The sequence below is a fragment of the Gopherus flavomarginatus genome, chromosome 4 (assembly GCF_025201925.1).
Source record: "Gopherus flavomarginatus isolate rGopFla2 chromosome 4, rGopFla2.mat.asm, whole genome shotgun sequence".
Classification (NCBI taxonomy): domain Eukaryota; kingdom Metazoa; phylum Chordata; order Testudines; family Testudinidae; genus Gopherus; species Gopherus flavomarginatus.
Window position 1 is genome coordinate 46,608,537 of NC_066620.1, and position 18,614 is coordinate 46,627,150.

The window sequence follows — 18,614 nt, forward strand, 5'->3', positions numbered from 1 at the left end:
CCTGTGGCTGGCCCATGCCAGCTAACTTGGGCTCAGGCTGTGAGACTGTAAAACTGTGGTGTAGATGGCTCAGGCTGGAGTCTGGACTCTGGGACCAGGTGACGGAAAGGGTCCCAAAACTCAGGCTTCAGCCTGAGCCCAAACATCTACGCCAAAATTTTATAGCCCTATGAACCTGAGCCAACTGATGTGGGCCAGCCATAGGTGTCTAATTGCAGTGTAGACAGACCCTAGGAGGTCTTCTGACTCCAGACCGGTGCTGAGTCTGCTGGATTGCATTACCAGTTCTGAATGTGTTTCTTACTCCTCCTTACCGGGGATTTAAATTAGTAGGGCAAGCCATGAATTTTTTTAAAAAATTTGGCATAGAAAGAGCACTCCTGTAAAGGTATGTTAAAATTATGGGCCTTATGTGACTAATCTCTCTTAAAGCCTGGTGTCCTAAAATGGGTTGTGATGGCAAACCCAAGGTATTGCTGCTATTCATGACAAGTGATTGAGTTTTCTTTCAAGCTTCATAACCAAGTACCAGATGGATGCTGATTTAACTGTTCTAGCACCTCCATTTTTGTTTAGGGGACGCTGTCAAGCTACTGGGTGGAAATATTATTCTTCAAATAATGAGCTGCAGCTGGATATGTGTGAGTGTGCAGGATAAAAAACTGTCGAGTTACGGAGGGTGCATTTTTGGGGTGCAAGGTCTGTTGGTATATGTTGGAGTACTAATAAACTGTCCTTCTGGTTAATATGGAGATTACCTTCTCAGGCTCTGATCCTGCAATCACCTCTATGTGGCCAGATCCCTGCACACAAGCAGAGTGCTAGTGAAGTCAACAGGGCTGGGGCCCACCTGCATGGAGCTCATTGCTGGGTCAGGGTCTTCATGACACAGACCAGGGAAGACGCTTGAAGGGCTTTTTCAGTATGACTATCAAAATATCAATGCATCCTCTTTATTTTAGTTTTCATCTGAGAAAATTAACTTAGTTTTTTATCTCATTGGGTCAAATTACATCTCGATTCTCTCTGAAACCTAATTCTTGAACTGGAAAACTTCCATGCTTTAGCCTTAAATATATTATATTGGTTGCAAAAATAGAACATTCTGGAAAGTGAAAGGCAGCCAATGACTCCACTGTCTAGCCCAGCAATCTCAGTTGTCATTCTCTGAGCAGGCCTCTGCTCTGGTTTGCTTCAGTCATGCTGCATTTCTAGATTCTCTGGATACAAGTGGTGGGGAGCCATTCTCTAATTGCTGTAGAATGCTTTTATCAGCTCTAACAAATTTATTTCAGCATAAGCTTTCATGAGCTACAGCTCACTTCTTCGGATGCATAGAATGGAACACACAGACAGGAGATATTTATACATACAGAAAACATGAAAAAGTGGAAGTATGCATACCAACAGGAAGAGTCTAATCAATTGAGATGAGCTATCATCAGCAGGAGAAAAAAAACTTTTGAAGTGATAATTGAGATGACCCATAGAAGGTGTGAGGAGAACTTAACATAGGGAAATAGATTCAATTAGTGTAATGACCCAACCATTCTCAGTCTCTGTTTAAACCTAAGTTAATTGTATCTAATTTGCATATTAATTTGAGTTCAGCAGTCTGTCTTTGCAGTCTGTTTTTGAAGTTTTTTTTTGTTGCAAAATTGCCACCTTCAAGTCTGTCCACTGAGTGGCTAGAGAGGTTGAAGTGTTCTCCCACTGGTTTTTGAATGTTATGATTCCTGATGTCAGATTTGTGTCCATAAAGAATAAATGGACACAAATCTGACATCAGGAATCATAACATTCAAAAACCAGTGGGAGAACACTTCAACCTCTCTAGCCACTCAGTGGACAGACTTGAAGGTGGCAATTTTGCAACAAAAAAACTTCAAAAACAGACTCCGAAGAGAGACTGCTGAACTCAAATTAATATGCAAATTAGATACAATTAACTTAGATTCAATTAGTGTAATGACCCAACCACTCCCAGTCTCTGTTTAAACCTATTTCCCTATGTTAAGTTCTCCTCACACCTTCTATGGGTCATCTCTATCACTTCAAAAGTTTTTTTTCTCCTGCTGATGATAGCTCATCTCAATTGATTAGACTCTTCCAGTTGGTATGCATACTTCCACCTTTTCATGTTTCTCTATACGTATAAATATCTCCTGTCTGTGTGTTCCATTCTATGCATCCGAAGAACTGAGCTGTAGCTCACAAAAGCTTATGCTGAAATAAATTTGTTAGTCTCTAAGGTGTCACAAGTACTCCTGTTTGTTTTGCGGATACACAGACTAACACAGCTGCTACTCTGAAATTTATCAGCTCTGTGTAGCAGATGTAGAAGGAGTTGCCTGTATCTTGAATTTCAGTGTAATCAAAGTATGGGACTTGCGCAAGAACTACACCATGTATCGGCAGGATCCGGTGCCGTTCAAGTCATTCTGCTACCCTGGGATCAGCACTCGCAAACTGGGTAAGCAATTGAATGATATTACTCCTCAAGGTTGCAGATTGATCTGAAAAATGATGTAAAAGAAGACGGCTTGGAGGGGGTTCATGCCTTGTGTCAGTGATTTCCAGATCTGACTGGCCTGGTTTAGCAGGACTTTTTTTTTTTTTTTTTTTTTAAAAACAGCCAGCACCATAAATTCAAGCAGAGATCTGAAAGTCAAGCTGTTTCTCCTGCTTCTGTATCATCAAACCAGTAATAATAACTTCTGTGGGCCTTTCCAGTGGGATTGCACAAAAGTAACTGAGTGGAGAACATGGTCCTGCAATTTGAACTTAGCTAACTTGATGACGATGAACGAGCTAAAACCAAATTCAGCTCCTTCTCTCTTTGCTGTGTGGGCTCAGCAGAGCCAACAGGAGTACAACACAGTAAAACTTCTGTTGGCCAGAAAAGTAAGCAGCTCTAACTCTGAATACACAATGGGAGCAGATCTACTGAATAAGAGGGTGCTATTTTTATATGGTAGCTTTCTTGACTAGAACCTCACTTTAAGGCCCAGCTTATTATAAAAATCTTGATTTTATTTCTGTTGCTCTGCACTTACATTGATTAAAATCCTTGTATCCCAACTCCACAAGAATAGCATACTGGATCGGACCAGTGCTCCATCTAGTTCAGTATCATGTCTCTGACAGTAAGAGTCCAGTACAAGCTGCTTCCAAACAAGATGAAAGAAATCCTGCAGCAGGCGGTTATGAAATAATCTGCACACAGGAAATGTTTTTCCCTAACCCTGGAATCCTAACTAATCAGTTAGAGGTTGACTTATGCCCCGAAGCGTGGAGTTTTGTGTTCCTTCCAAAACTCTTGGTGGTTATTTATTTAATCTTTTGCTGTGTATAAATCTGGATGTTCTTGTTACCCCTGTAAATCCAACTTTACAAATGCCTGTGAGATTGCTGCTTTTGAAAGTCCGGCTTGTATAGGTGAGATGGGTGGTTTCTAAACTTCTCCATAAAGTCTTGGAAGAGTTCAGCGGTGAGAATATGCTGCATCAGTTCTAGGAAATTTGATCCTCCAGTCACTGTGCCCTCCGAAAAAAGAATATCCCAGTAACCACATGTAATAGAGATGCCCAGAATTGTGCCCAGAAGCTTCCACTTGTTTTTTTGGAATTACTGGTTATGCAGAACTTCTCTTTCTGTCTCCAGGATATTCTAGTCTGGTTCTGGACTCCACTGGTACCAGTCTGTTTGCTAACTGCACAGATGACAATATTTACATGTTCAGTACGACAAGTTTAAAGACCACTCCAGGTAAGAATGATATCTATGGAAACAGTTGTCAAATGGCTATACTGACACTGTAAAATGTAGCTTTTAAGTTTGAGCCACAAGTTAGGCACCTGCTAAAATCTGGGGTCAGGATGGCTCAGGGCATTGTTAAAGGGATACAGACCTCTTCTTGCCCATCTAGTTCAAGTTGGGTCCAGGTCAGTAATGAAAGTAAAGTTGATGCAAACAGATGATGATTTGGTGGCCTGTATGAAATTAGTTTGGTCTCAGCCTGGATATCCACATCGCAGAAACCACCGTCACAACTGGCACTAACTGGAACTGTTTGTTGGCAGTTTTGGTAGAATCCAAGGATGGGAAAAGTTTATTGTCTTTTAACCCTTGCAGACTGAAGTGCCATTTGTCCACCTACCAGGCACAATGTGGATAGTAGCAATGCAAGCTTTCCCCATCACTTGTGCCCTGTTTTGGAGGGACTGCCTGAAGGAATGAGAAGCCTACTTATTCCTTTGTATCTTCTGTGACTGCCTACAAAGAGCATCTATTACGATACCTGTTCTTGTGATGTGCTCAGATCCATCGTGATGGAGTTGGGATAAAAACTAGGAACTGGACTGGTCACTAGCTCACTCAGGCCATGTCTGCGCTTACCTGAGATCAACTCTGCTGTGATCGATGCAGTGGGGATTGATTTAGTGGGTCTGGTGAAGTCCTGCTAAATTGACAGTAGAGCACTCTCTGGTCGACTCCGGTACTCTACCGGAACAAGAAGAGTAAGGTATGTTGACAGCAGAGTGTCTCCCGTTGATGCAGCGTAGTATAGACACCACAGTAAGTTGACCTAAGCTACGTTGGCTCCAGTTACATTATTCACATAGCTGGAGTAGTATAACTTAGGTCAATTTACAGTGTTGGTGTAGACAAGGCCTTCCAGAGCTGAGCAGTAGTGTCAGTTCTCAATATTATCAGAGTAGCTGCTGATGTCAAATATGCTATTTCTCAGCTCTGGAAGCATTTTCACCAGGCTGCCTTCCTGAAGGAGATTCCCTTCCCCAAGGCTGGTCTTGCCTTCCTGTCTCTTCAACCGCACAGCACAGGGGAAACGTAAGAATGGCAAGCCTGGCCACTTGGAGAAGAGAAATCACAGATCAGATTTCTGTGCTAATAAACGTGAAGCTCTACATCCCAGGGGAGGAAACAAACAGTACAGACTGAGGTGGGGGTGGGGGAGAGAACTAACCAGCGACAGCACCATCTTGTTAATTTATCTTCAGTTTGTCTCCATACAACCATCCTTAGGTCTTGTTTGTTTAAATAGCAGACACTTTTGTAGGGAGGGCGTAAGATTGAGAGGCTGGCTGAAGAGGTGTCTAGAAGGATCTTTTATATATTTTTTTCCCACACCGTGGAACAGAACGTCTGAGTTCTAGTAATATTTGCTGTGCAGCTCTAGGCAAGTCATTCCACTTTTCTGTCTCCATTTCCCTGTGTTTAAAATAGAGATGTTGACAGTGATTACGATCCCCAAGAAAGATTAATTAGATAATGTCTATACAGAGCCTTGAACTCATACTATTCTATACAAAAACTAAATAATTTATTATTCCTGTGTAAGGTTAATAAATAGAGCTGGGCAGATTTCTTCAGTTGAACAGTAAATTCACAGAAAAATGCAGTTTCAGGGAGACTGTTCCTGAATTAGTGTAGAATTCAGCAAATAGTTTCAGCCACGTAAAAAATGAGAGGTGGAGAATGGAAGAAGTCAGCTGTTCCTTTCAAGATTTCATTTCCAAATGAACTGGTTCAAACTGACATTTTGTTTTGAAATGATGGTTCCACTCGACCCGAACAAAATTTGTTTGGTTTTCATGTTTTGGTAAAAATCTGAAAAAAATCAGTTTTGGTGTAAAACTAAACTCATTTTTGGGTCATTTTTCAGTTCAGCCACAAAATCAATTATTCACTCAGCGCTAGTCCTACAGCAGGGGTTGGCAACCTTTCAGAAGTGATGTGTCGAGTCTTCATTTATTCACTCTAATTTAAGGTTCTGTGTGCCAGTAATACATTTTAATGTTTTTAGAAAGTCTCTTTCTATAAGTCTATAATATATAACTAAACTATTGTTTTATGTAAAGTAAATGAGGTTTTAAAAATGTTTAAGAAGCTTCATTTAAAAGTAAATTAAATTAAAATGCAGATCTCCCTGGACCGGTGGCCAGGACCTGGACAGTGTGAGTGCCACTGAAAATCAGCTCGCGTGCCGCCTTCGGCACACGTGCCATAGGTTGCCTACCCCTGTCCTAGAGGGACAGGACAGTCTCCAGTCTGGCTTTTGATTTTAGTCACTAGCTTCTATTGACTTCTATGCTATGACAGATCAGCATTAGGAGGCAAATCTTGATTCATATTATTGGCTGCAAAACCTTTCACTTTTGTTTCAAAGAATTCTCAGCCAAACAGAATGTGTCCATCCTATTCTGAGCCCTGCAGAGGGCAGCAGACTCTTGCAGATTGACTTCAATAACTAGAAAACCAGCAGGGTCTGCTGTTGCTTTTCTCTTTGTAGCTCGTCTGAATCAATTCTGTTCCCTTTTAATTTGGAGGAGGAGGTGGGGAAACGGCTCCTCAGTAGGATCAGTCCCTGTTGCCAGAGTGCAGGCTCACGCTGCATCCCTGTCACTCTGAACACTGCATTGAAACAAAAGCTGGCAAGAGCCACAGGTTCCAGCAGGATGTGGAGACCTTTGTAAATGCAAGTTCATGAAATACTCCAAATACAAACAAACTTCCTTGGAAACCACTTACAGTTTCTATTTCCTGCTAACCTGCTACTCCAAGTTCTTACTGTATTGCTGCTGTAAATCAGACACCGCTACGTTCACAGTTCACTTCCTAGCTCTGTATGCCAGTGTTGGCAGAGGGCCTCAGTCACGTATCATGCTAAATTGGGTAACTTGCCCTTTCTACCTTGATAAGAAGCCTGGGTGCAGAGTGGCCGAGTGCTCTAGATCTGTGTGCTGCTCCCGCGTTGGCTGCTGGAACTTCCGGTTCTTGGCATACCAAGGATTGCAGCTATTCAGGGCAGTAGTTTCATGGCTTAATAGTTCAGGTAAGGTGTTACTGAGACTTTAAAAATAGGCAAGCGACCAGTGTCTCTGAGCCAGCACATATTCTCCTTAAGACATAAAGCACTGGCAGGAAGAAGAGGGAAGAGCAAATGCCTCCTCCACTGTTTCAGTAGAAGCCAGGTCTTAGCTAACAACAATTACTGGGTTCCCCATTCTTTTGGGGTTGGTGGGGAGAGTTGCATTCATGGCCCTGTGAATAGGCGACAAAGAGGCTGACTGAGGGGCCTGGGCTTGGCCCAGAGGAGGTCCTTGCCTGGAACTGTCACACGGGAAGAAGAGGATTTAACAAAGCTATTAGATGACTGCACCACTGTGCCAGTTTATAGCAAAAGGGAATAGTGTCTCCTGCTAGCTAGTGGATGAAACTTGGGGCCCTAAAGCAAGGTAGTCTGTATAACCACTGCCTTCTGAGCTATGTGAGCAGGCAGAAAAAGCTTGTAATGTCAGCCCTACTTGTGTAATCAGCTGAACTCCAGAATTACGTTCTGAGTTTATTTATTCTTATTACTTTTTTTTGTCTCAGTGGCAGTCTTCAATGGACACCAGAATTCCACCTTTTATGTCAAGTCTAGCACTAGCCCAGATGACCAGTTCCTGGTTAGTGGCTCAAGCGACCAGAGTGCCTACATCTGGAAGGTGAGACACTTGAAAAAACCCCAGACACAAAGCCCCAACCTGAGGGCCCAGAATTGTTCAGTTTTCTCCTTTTGTTTGCTTTCCACATTCACATAGTGAATGGAGATGAGTGGGCAGGAAGGGTCCCATTTAAAGCAGCACAGGCTTAGTTCCTGGCATGTTGTGCCCAAAGTATACAGCTGTCAAACCTGAATGTAACTATTAATGTAAAACAGAGCTAACCTCCTGCCACCACTATGTCTCTCATCACTGCTGATTATTGTAAGTTGCTGATCTTAATCTGGTTTTAATGGGCATTAAAATCTTCTTTCTGTTTATTCAGCAGCTATGACAGGTAGAAGGTTCTTGGTTCATATTTAGCAGCGGTGCACATTAGTGGAGTCTAACAGCTTAATTGTTTTAAGGGGCACTTTTTTTTTCCACTTCATAAGCTCCTGCTTCAGACACAGCTTTTTCTCATGCTTAATTTGCAATAGTTAAAACCTTTGTATTATGGCAAGGGCTCAGCCAGAGCCTTCAGCAAAATTCCGAAATGCTGGCTGACAGCTGAGGAGCTTAGTCACTTGGCATCTCTAGCTGATGTGTAGGAAATGCAAATGTCACCATGTTAATAGCAGAGCCTTCAAAATGAGAGAAGTTCTGTTCCCCACTGTCGTGTGGGGAGGGATTGTGGAGTTTCATCCACGCAGGAACATGGATAAGAGAGGCATTCTCAGACAAAGGGACAAATGGGTACAATCTTTAGGTGACTGTTTGTGTAAGTTTTTTGTGTAACTCTTCAGATTATGCTGTTTAGTGCTGCAATGAATCCTGGCTGAGGTGTCTTTCAATACCATATAGGGTGACCAGATAACAAGTGTGAAAAATCGGGATAGGGAGTGGGGGGGTAATAGGGGCCCATATTAAAGAAAAAAAGCCCCAAATATCGAGACTATCCCTATAAAATCGGGACATCTGGTCACCCTAATACCATACTAGTGTTCTGGGGTAAAGTTTGAGGCATATTGATTGTAAGAGCAGGAAATCAGTGAATTTGGAACCCTGTGCCTTAACTGGCCATGAGACTTTTTTTCTCAGTCTTAGAATTGTTATTGCTGTCTCCATTTTACATTAGCACCATTGGCCTAAACGCAGCCACTCTCATGCAGAAGGCTCCTGCCATTTCTGATCATATTGCTGGTTTGCAGAGTAGACTTTTTGCGCGTGCGCGCACACACACACACCCCACCCCTGTATATTTATAATTATCTTACTTGGATTTCCTTACCCTGGCAGCTGCCCTGTGGTGGTAGATTTCAATCGATAGGAACCTATTTAAGTACCAACCACAACTTAATCGACATTAGAGTGAATCTTCACTTTTATCTCTAATACTGCGTTCCATGCCCAAATCCTTTGCCAACTCCCCTCCCCCAAGTAACCCTTTCATGGCACTGTGCAACCTCTACACTGTCTTCTGTTGCTCAGAGGCAAAATTCATCCGCTTACAGGCGATAAGAGAGAGCTATTTAAATGTGGCTAACCTGACCTATATCCAGTCAGCCAATTGGCTTCAAACATACTTGCATGCGCACTTCTGAATTCCTTGGTTTAGTCATATTCACTACCAAATGATGTTTCTGATGTTATGCTTTCACTCCTGCCCATACCTAACTTAACATGTACCTTAGAATATTGCACTGGCAAAGTCAGCTGTCTGAAAATTGAAGCTGCCTTGCTTTCCCAGCCTGCTCTCTTTTCACGATGGGCTTGGAAATAAAAGCAAAGTTAGGAGTGCTGAATATGTACAACTGCAGTCTTGGCTCAGGCTCATAGCCATTTTGGGTCTGAGAGAAGCATTCTTGTAAGGTTCCTGGCTGCTTCTTTAGGAGTAGCAGCGCCGCAGTGATGTGTCTGCTTTCATAGCCAAAGTAATAGGTATCCACTTAGGCTTATCCACGCCAGGCCCTTCAGTGGTTCATAACGTAACACGCTTACCAAGCAAACGGGCTGTGTGATCTTGCATTGCACATTTCAAGCCCATGCTTTTAAAAAGGTTCCCTGGAAACTAAGCTGGGAACGCCACAAGAATATTTAAGGGCTTCATAAAATTCAGAAAAAATGGATTTAAAATCCATCTGTTTATTTTTATAAGGTTTCCAGTGCTGTAGCATGTGGATGCTAAACATCAATTAAAACAAATATATGAAGGGTGGTCAGATGACCATTATTATGTTAACCTTGTGGCTACTTTATGTAGTGGTAGTGTTCTCTGCACTGACAATCGAAAACTTATCACAAATCCAACCTACTCAGATTCCTTCCTGTGCCCTGAAGGCTGCCAGACTTTATTGATTTTGATGTAAACACGCTCCTGGGATGATCAGTGCCATAGAAAATATATGGTCAGCTGCTCTGAGAAGCATACAAGTGAGCTGCCAACAGAGACAAAGGCTAGCCTCGTATTTTCAGACTGGGAGGGGGTTCTGAGAAGAGGCTCTGTCTGTGCAAATTCAGAGGTAGGTAAAAGGTAATTTAATTAGGACATTTTCCACCCAAGACATTTCCAGGAGACTCTTGATCAGTAGTCGGAGTAGTACCTAGGTCAGGCAATGCCATGGACAGAGGTTATTGCTGACCAGACAAGGAGCACCTTGTGGTTCCATGTTTCAGCATGTGATATCACTTGCATGTAGTGAGCACTTCAAGAAAAGCAACTCCTGGTCCAGTAATCAGTCGCATCTGTAAGAACCTTCGCATTCAGCTTAGCATTAGGGGTAGGGGTGGAAAGTATTTATTTTAAAATGGACATCTGACTTTGAACCACTAACTGACCAGGAAAGGAAGAAACTTCCTTTACAGCCAGGTGGTTGGATAACTGTACTTTTCTTTGAACCATCTGGTACTGGCCACTGTCAGAGCAGACAGGATACCAGATTAGGAGGACCCTTGGTCTGACTAGTGTCACACTTCGTATGTTCCTGTGTAGTCTGATGTGTACATAATATAAGACATATCCTGAATCCCAGTAGATAGCCAATTGGCTACCAGTTTTTATACCTATATGTACATCTTGGCATCCTAATGACATAATAAAACATGTGGGACAAAGCACCTGTGATGTTGATTTTACCAGAACCCAAAGGATACAGCATCAACAACTGAGTTTGTATTCTGTTCCTCCCTCCCCCCTCAGACCCATTCAGATATAAATGCCTTGGTCCTCATCTCACTCGCACTGGTGGAAATTATATACAGCTTCATCAATGTCAGTTAAATGATATCAATGTGAAAACAGTACAGGAGCAGGATCTGGCCCAGTGAGAATAATTCTCTCCTTCCGCCCTCTTGTTGGTAGTCAAGGATTATTAAACATCTTGCTACACGCAGTAAAAATCTATTAAATGTAAACTAAGGTGTTCTCTGTACCAAGAACTCCTTCAGTTTATTCCTTAAATGGGATTTTAGTTTCCATGGTATTGCATGTTTTGGCAGAGAAGATTATATTCTCAACAAGGCATTTAATAGATATTTAGTCAAGTGGTTACCTCCACCATGCCACACACATACTGAAAAAAAGCCTGTTATGAACCATTTAGTTCAGACAAACTTTAAATACTCTACTTAAGAATCTTAACTACAGCTTTTCAGGCTGCCATGGCAAGAAATAAAAGTTTGACAAGAAAAGGAAATTGATCAAGAAACTAGAAGCCCTCCCTGATATTTTGCATTTATCTTTGTAAATCTGTGTATAAAACCACCTTTTCCCACTTGCTAAAGAATCTATTAAATTTACTTAGTCATCAGTGCAAATCCCACATCTAATGTCACATCGCTGCTGGTGACTCATAACTTCAGGAAACCTGCTTAAAGTCTGCAAGATAAAAAGAACCTTAAATCTGATTTCTTGCTCTTGCTTGGTTGTGGCAGGGCTAATATTAGCCTCAGATAAGTCAGTCTCTGGTTAATGGCTGGTCTCATGAGCTGTGATAAAGATTGTAGGTCAGGAGAAAGGTGTCTCAAACAGGGGTTCAGTTCCAAAGGTGTATCAGATTGGGGTTCAGTTTAATCAGTGTGTGTACTGTATTGTCTCATAACCTTTTTTTTTTTTTTTTTTTTTTTTTTTTAAGGAACCTTGATGGTGTTGCTATCTTATTGTAAAGTTAATTATAGGTTAGCCGGCTGTAAGACACACTGGAACTTGCCAACTACATGAACAGCTAGCTCTGAAGCAAGTAGTAAACTACCAAATTCTGCTTCTTTTTGAAGTAGGTGTTGGGTTTAAGACTTCCTGTTGCTTTATAAATGTCACCTTCTACTCAGCATAGAATCTGAGTAGGCAAACTTGCTCCCAACAGAAGCTACTGGAACCTTAAACGGACCATGCTATTCAATGTAGCAATGTGCTTGTGCAAGGCACTGGATTGACACACCTGGAGACAAGTCCTATGTATAGCAGAGAGTCCTATGCAAGTTTTCCCAGGCACTGTCAATACACTCCACCCTGACCCAGCTGCTTCACCTCTACGAGCAAAATGCTAATTTTTTCTTAGAGCTTATTCAAGCCCTTGCCTTTCTGCCAAGACTGCCAACAGGGTACTAATTGTGAGGGTGTGTTTTTTAGATGGGGCTGTCAAGTCCATGAGGAACTGCACTGAGGCCACCAACTTATTTCACATAGGCTACTAAGTAACTGTCAGACAGTAACTACTTTTACTCATGTCATCGGTGTGAAATTGATTTCTTCCCTGCTTTGAGCCATTCAGTTCTATGTGGAGCATTGTTTTCAATAAATGCAGAGACTGTGCTGAATTCTTGGGAATAATTGATACCTTCTAAGATACAGCAGAACCTCAGAGGTACAAACACCTCGGGAATGGAGGTTGTTCATAACGCTGAAATGTTCATAACTCTGAACAAAAAGTTATGGTTGTTCTTTCAAAAGTTTACAGCTGAATGTTACTTAATACAGCTTGGAAACTTTACTATGCTGCTTGTAACCATCTTAATTTAAATGAAACAAGCACAGAAACAGTTTCCTTACCTTGTCAAATCTTTTTTTAAACTTTCCCTTTATTTTTTGCTGTTTATTTTTAACAGAATACTGTACGGTATTTCCCTTTTTTTTTAATTTTTATTTATCTATTTGTTTGTCTCTGCTGCCTGATTGTGTATTTCTGGTTCCAATGAGGTGTATGGTTGACCAGTCAGTTCGTAACTCTGAAGTTCTGCTGTACCTAGGCATGGAGGATAGGCTTGTGACTAAAGTGCAGGCATTAAGGAGATCTGTGTTCTCTTCTCAACTCTGCCACAGACCTTCAAGCATGACCTTAAGCAGGCAGTTCTAATCTCTTTGTGCCTGAGATCTATATAAAATGGGGGAAATACCTGCATACTTCATAGGGGTGCTGGGCAGTTTATTTCATTGTAGAGTGTTTTGAGATCCTTGATGAAAGACACCATAATATTCTACTTCAGCAGAGTGGAGCCTTCCTTAATGATGCCTTTGATGCAGAAATCCAACTGATTTTAAATTGTGGATTGGTTTTTTAGATTTCTGAGCCCCATCTTCCTCCTATGATGCTCCTTGGTCATTCTCAAGAGGTTACCTCTGTTGCCTGGTGTCCTTCAGACTTCACTAAGGTTAGTTTCTAGAAAAACTGTGTTTTGGAATCTCCTGTGAAACCAATGAATGAAGGACCAGATGTGACCATGATAGTGTTTGTTTTACAAAACTTGAGGGGGGTGTTTTGACCAGCAACAGAATCTTCTCTGTATGGAAAGCCTTGTTGAAAAGAGAATGGCATAGATGAACTGGCTTGCTACATTCTTCCCTTCACATAGAGTTAGAGCTAATTGGAAATGTTGTCATGAAAATTCCTAAGATGGTTTAGTGCTGTGAGTTTAAAGTCTAGATAATTTTTTTTCATTTTTTGAAATATTCCACAGATGTTTTTTTTAAATCACAATTTTCAATTATTTTTCATTTTTAAAAAGTTTTCTATTTTGATAAACACTACCAAATCACTAAGCCAACCAGTCAAAATTGATGATTACTTAAAAAAAAAATCCTCCAAACAAAAAAGCAATAAATGGTAAACAAAAATTTTCAGTGAGAAATGGAAAATTTAAAGAAAATAAAAATGTTTTTTGCAAAAATATTTGATTTTTGGGAGGGAGGCCATTTTCTGTGGCATCAAGCCACATTGCCCGCACTACATTTTCAACCAAATCCTCAAGTGCATATGGTATGATGCTGTCCTGAATTTTTTTCAGGTAATTTGAGTCCTTTGATAACTATTAGTAACTTGGAAAAGTCTGTTCCTGGAAATGTGTGAAATCTTTTCCTGATGGAAACTGTCAGAGACTCATAGATTCTAGGACTGGAAGGGACCTCGAGAGGTCATCGAGTCCAGTCCCCTGCCCTCATGGCAGGACCAAATACTGTCTAGACCATCCCTAATAGACATTTATCTAACCTACTCTTAAATATCTCCAGAGACGGAGATTCCGCAACTTCCCTAGGCAATTTATTCCAGTGTTTAACTACCCTGACAGTTAGGAACTTTTTCCTAATGTCCAACCTAAATCTCCCTTGCTCCAGTTTAAGCCTATTGCTTCTTGTTCTATCATTGGAGGCTAAGGTGAACAAGTTTTCTCCCTCCTCCTGATGACACCCTTTTAGATACCTGAAAACTGCTATCGTGTCCCCTCTTAGTCTTCTCTTTTCCAAACTAAACAAATCCAATTCCTTCAGCCTTCTTTCATAGGTCATGTTCTCAAGACCTTTAATCATTCTTGTTGCTCTTCTCTGGACCCTCTCCAATTTCTCCACATCTTTCTTGAAATGCGGTGCCCAGAACTGGACACAATACTCCAGTTGGGGCCTAACCAGCGCAGAGTAAAGCGGAAGAATGACTTCTCTTGTCTTGTTTACAACACACCTGTTAATGCATCCCAGAATAACGTTTGCTTTTTTTGCAAAGTATCACACTGTTGACTCATATTAAGCTTGTGGTCCACTATGACCCCTAGAACATGTCATGCTAACAAATATGTTGATAATTGATTAATCTAAGTGTTATAGTGCCAAAATTTGAAGCCATTTCTTCAAGGTCTTCATATGCTGATGAGTTTTGTTGCTGTCTTCTGCTGTCTGTCCACTGATATGTTTGCAAGTCTAGTGCAGAGCAATGAGAGCTTTAGTGGGAGGATGGAAAGAACACTAATGTCTGTTCTTTCAATAAGCCATATTGAGTCGTCAACATGACTTCTAATTCAATGCTAAATCTGAGAGCTTCACTGTCCTGGACCATATCTTAACAAAAACACAAGAGTCAGCATTAGTGGTTCCCCGATATGGCCATCACTGGAGGGGAGGGAACTGTTGGCATGGGGATTAGGGTTAAGAGACCAGTCTAGATCCAAATCAGGAGCAAGCCCCTCCCGCAGCTATGATATCCGAGGAGTCCCATAGAGTTTATTGCTGGCGGTTTCAGTTGCCCCTCTGCCCACCATTGTTAATCAGCTAGTTTCTCTAGACATCACAGTAGGCCTTCAGGAGGAATTTGAATTAGGATCGAGTAGTGGCTTTGCAGACAAACTCAAGATGTACTTTCCAGTTATAGGGGTGACATAAGAATTACAGTGCTGGATCAGACCTATGTATCCTGACCATAGTAGCACGGGAGAAGAAAACAAACAGGGCATTAAAATCTGGGCCAATGTAAAAGGAGTCAAAGGCAGTTCAGTTCAGAGTGGTGGTTAGGCAGGTACTCGAATGCAACGACAAGAAACTTGAAGTTGATGCAGAGGAGATGAGGAGCCAATGGAAAGGCTGGAAGAAGCAAGTGGTGTGGTCTGAACCCCAGGCAAGGAAGACAAGCCTACCAGCAGAGTTCTGTAGTGCTGATGATGGTGCTGGGGAGGCCAGAGGAAAAGCATCTTGATTACTGTGAACAGAGGCCATAGCTCTTCCTTTTTTACTAATTCCCAGGTGAATCACTGCATATATAGCACAAAGGGAGATCAATACAAGTTCTGATGCTTGTTTGGCAGGTTCCACTGATTATTTGGAAGAGCAACATGCCATTTTATAGGGATCTGCTGAACCTTAACTTTAGTCCTGTCTCTTGCTTTTCTGTACCAAGTGCTACTGACACTGGATGATGGCAAAGTCTGCAAAGACTGCGTAGTGACACAATCCCTTTCCAGCGTTTATCCTTTTTCCAACGTTACCTATTTAAAACACTGCAAGTGTTGTCCCCAAGCCAGGAAAGGTGAGGAGTGAGAGAAGGAGCATTGGACACTGATGCAAAATGTTGAATTCATATCTTCTGCTGTCTGTTTCCTCTTGGAACATGAGCTTTGGATAGTGTTTGGATTTCTGCTATTATTTACTGAGTTACTGAAATGTCAATAAACAAATACTGTATATATTGGCACTTGTGGAGCAAATGGCTGCCTGCCACAGAATCTTCACAAAGCAAATAGGGAGGCTGCGATTTCTTTGCCATAAAAGGGATAGATGGAGGCTTTCTCCTGTCAGATCACATTTAAGGGAAATAGATAGCTTTTTCCTCTGGTACAGTAATTAGATAGCATTTGGTTGTCGCTGGAAGTTGATTTACCTGTTTCTTAGTAGGCAGGGAGAGCTCCATGCAGAACACTTATTGGCACAGAGTACTGAGAGTACCAACTCTCTTGGATTGATTTGCCAGTGACTGTGGGACCTGGCTTCACAGTGGTCTAACCTGCTAACTGACTTATGCTGTAGATCGCCACATGTTCTGATGACAACACTGTGAGGATTTGGCGCTTACGGCGTGACTGTGATAAGGAGAGACTGACATCAGGCAAAGTCAACTTGGTAGGCTGGGTCTGTCAGAAGAAACCAGAAGAGCAAAATGGAATAGGTAAGGCCCTTAGGGGTATTTTGTCCCACAACATAGGAACAGTACTTCAGAATTCTGTGTATTTACTGGTTCAGCAAAAGCTTTCCTATTGGCTATTGCTCTTCATTTCTTTAGAAATGTGAATTCATGCATTTGCCCAGGCCTGATGTACCATCCAGTAAAGGGCTGGTACTGCATATGCAGCTCTGGAGCTTTGAAATTTTCCTCTTGTCCAGCGGATGAATTCAATTAAATAACACTGACTTCCTCTCTTTTTGTTTTTAAACATAACAAAGCATTCCCTTTCTACAGGACAAGGTGCCTTTTCAACATTCCAGAACTATACACACCTGCTTCTAAACTCTTACATTCCATTAGAAATGTAATCTTAATTTGACTCTGTCTTGCTGTAAATTATTGTTTGGCTTTCTAAAATGCACCTATTCTTTTCACCACTGATGTGTGTACATGGAAATCTATTCTCAGATATTCTAAAATAAACCAAAAATAAATTTAAAGTGGGATATGAAGATAGCTGTATCAGAAATACAGAATTTTTTAAAATTTGGACCAAAAATGAGTTGGCAGTGGCTGGTTGGTGTCATTTCCTGTGTTGGTCTATCTCCCTCTATTGACTTTCCAAATGAGCTTCACCTTCATTGTTGTAAATACAAGTGGAAGGTTTTGTAATCCCTCTGACTAGGATAACATTAAAATTAGCTTTTTGCCAGTCGTAACTGTCTTGCAGGAAGCTTGCGGGACAATAGGTGGGTAAGGGCCAGCTCTCTTCCATAGTTGCTCACCACGCACATATACGTGCATTGTTTCAGTGAGCTGCTGAGAAACTATTTCACATTCTATTCCCTCAGAAATAAATATGGAAACTTTTCTTGTCGAGAAGCTTGAAAACCCAAAGCTGCCTGGACCCTGGATCTTTACAAATCGAATTTGGCAATTATACTAGATAAAATATGATTTCTCTTTGTTCTCTATGCATTAAGACAACCCAGGAGGGAAGAGGAAGCACACAGACCTTGTGTATGCAACAGCAGGCTTCCTGCTGACCTTGGCTTTTTGAACGCAAAACACATGCTGTTAAAATACGGGAGCTATCTGCAAACTGATTCATAGTTGGCTAACCAAATAGCATTTCAGGACTGTTTAGATGCAATCTAGATTGCATTCTACCCATTTAAATGGAACAAATTGTGAAGTTGTGGCTATGTGTTGACTGTTGACCTGCATTGTGGCATGCAGCAAACACAGCTTCCTTCCCTTGGGAAATTATGTATGTAAATTTGCTAAGTGATATTAATTTCTCTGCACTTCATGTAACCAGAATAGCTAGAGCTGGGCTGTCTCTTGAATTTGTGATTCTTTTGATTCTTGAAGCCCATAATGTTGCTGAAGAAAATTGATAGGGTGAGAGCAAGAGAGAGAGAAATCCCCACTGTTAGTATACATTGTACATTTATCTGTCTGAGTCCTACAGACACATACATCATTCATTTGACTGGCAGCTTGGAAGAGGCTTGCGCTCAGTGTTAAATATAACAACCTTGTAGAATTGTTGGAGAGTGGTATCGATGGCAGTAGCCTGCACTTGTTAATAGAATTTTGAGGTCTGAATGTTTGACTGGTGCACAAACTGCTACAAAAAAGCTTGCTGCTTCTATCCTGTTTCCCAGCACAGGGGAATCACAGGCTGCCTTTAATCATCACCATCAATCCAGCAACTAAATCAAGATAGCTTCCACATTTCCAGAGATAGTGACTCCAGAATATATTTTTCAATCTGCCATGGATGTGGGCAGACACATCCTCATTCCAGCTCATCAACCCACATTTCTAGTGTATGAATTTGTAGCTAATCACTAGTGAGAGGGGGTTGCTGAGATCACTACTACCCTTCTTCCACATCTAAGAGCTTACATTTTAAGCACAACTAATTCTCCAGCTGTGATAATATAGTCCTGTAAGTAAGTGCTCATTAAGGCCAAGATTAAAAGACCAAATCTTAGCAGTGACCCTGCTATGAGTTCATAATAACTTGTTTCAGTCTGGATTAATAAACATCATTGGGAAAGGAACATTTAACTCCACCTTGTGCTGTAAAGTGGTTGACATTCGTATTCTACTTTTTTTGCTCAGCATGTGAATTTAAAGGTGTAGAGACATTATTGGGCAATATTATATGAGAGTCTTCAGGAAGGATAAGGATAAAAAAAAG

At 41.3% G+C, this 18,614-nt stretch overlaps 1 protein-coding gene across 1 annotated transcript in view; it reads left to right on the plus strand.

Annotated features, from left to right (window-relative positions):
• DTL (denticleless E3 ubiquitin protein ligase homolog) overlaps window positions 1–18,614 on the plus strand; it is a 37,964-nt gene that overhangs the window by 13,130 nt on the left and 6,220 nt on the right. The window contains exons 9-13 of the mRNA XM_050951982.1: window positions 2,370–2,473; window positions 3,664–3,768; window positions 7,399–7,511; window positions 13,044–13,133; window positions 16,267–16,405. Of these exons, the coding sequence (XP_050807939.1) occupies window positions 2,370–2,473; window positions 3,664–3,768; window positions 7,399–7,511; window positions 13,044–13,133; window positions 16,267–16,405 (551 nt within the window). The remainder of the gene's footprint in view (window positions 1–2,369; window positions 2,474–3,663; window positions 3,769–7,398; window positions 7,512–13,043; window positions 13,134–16,266; window positions 16,406–18,614) is intronic.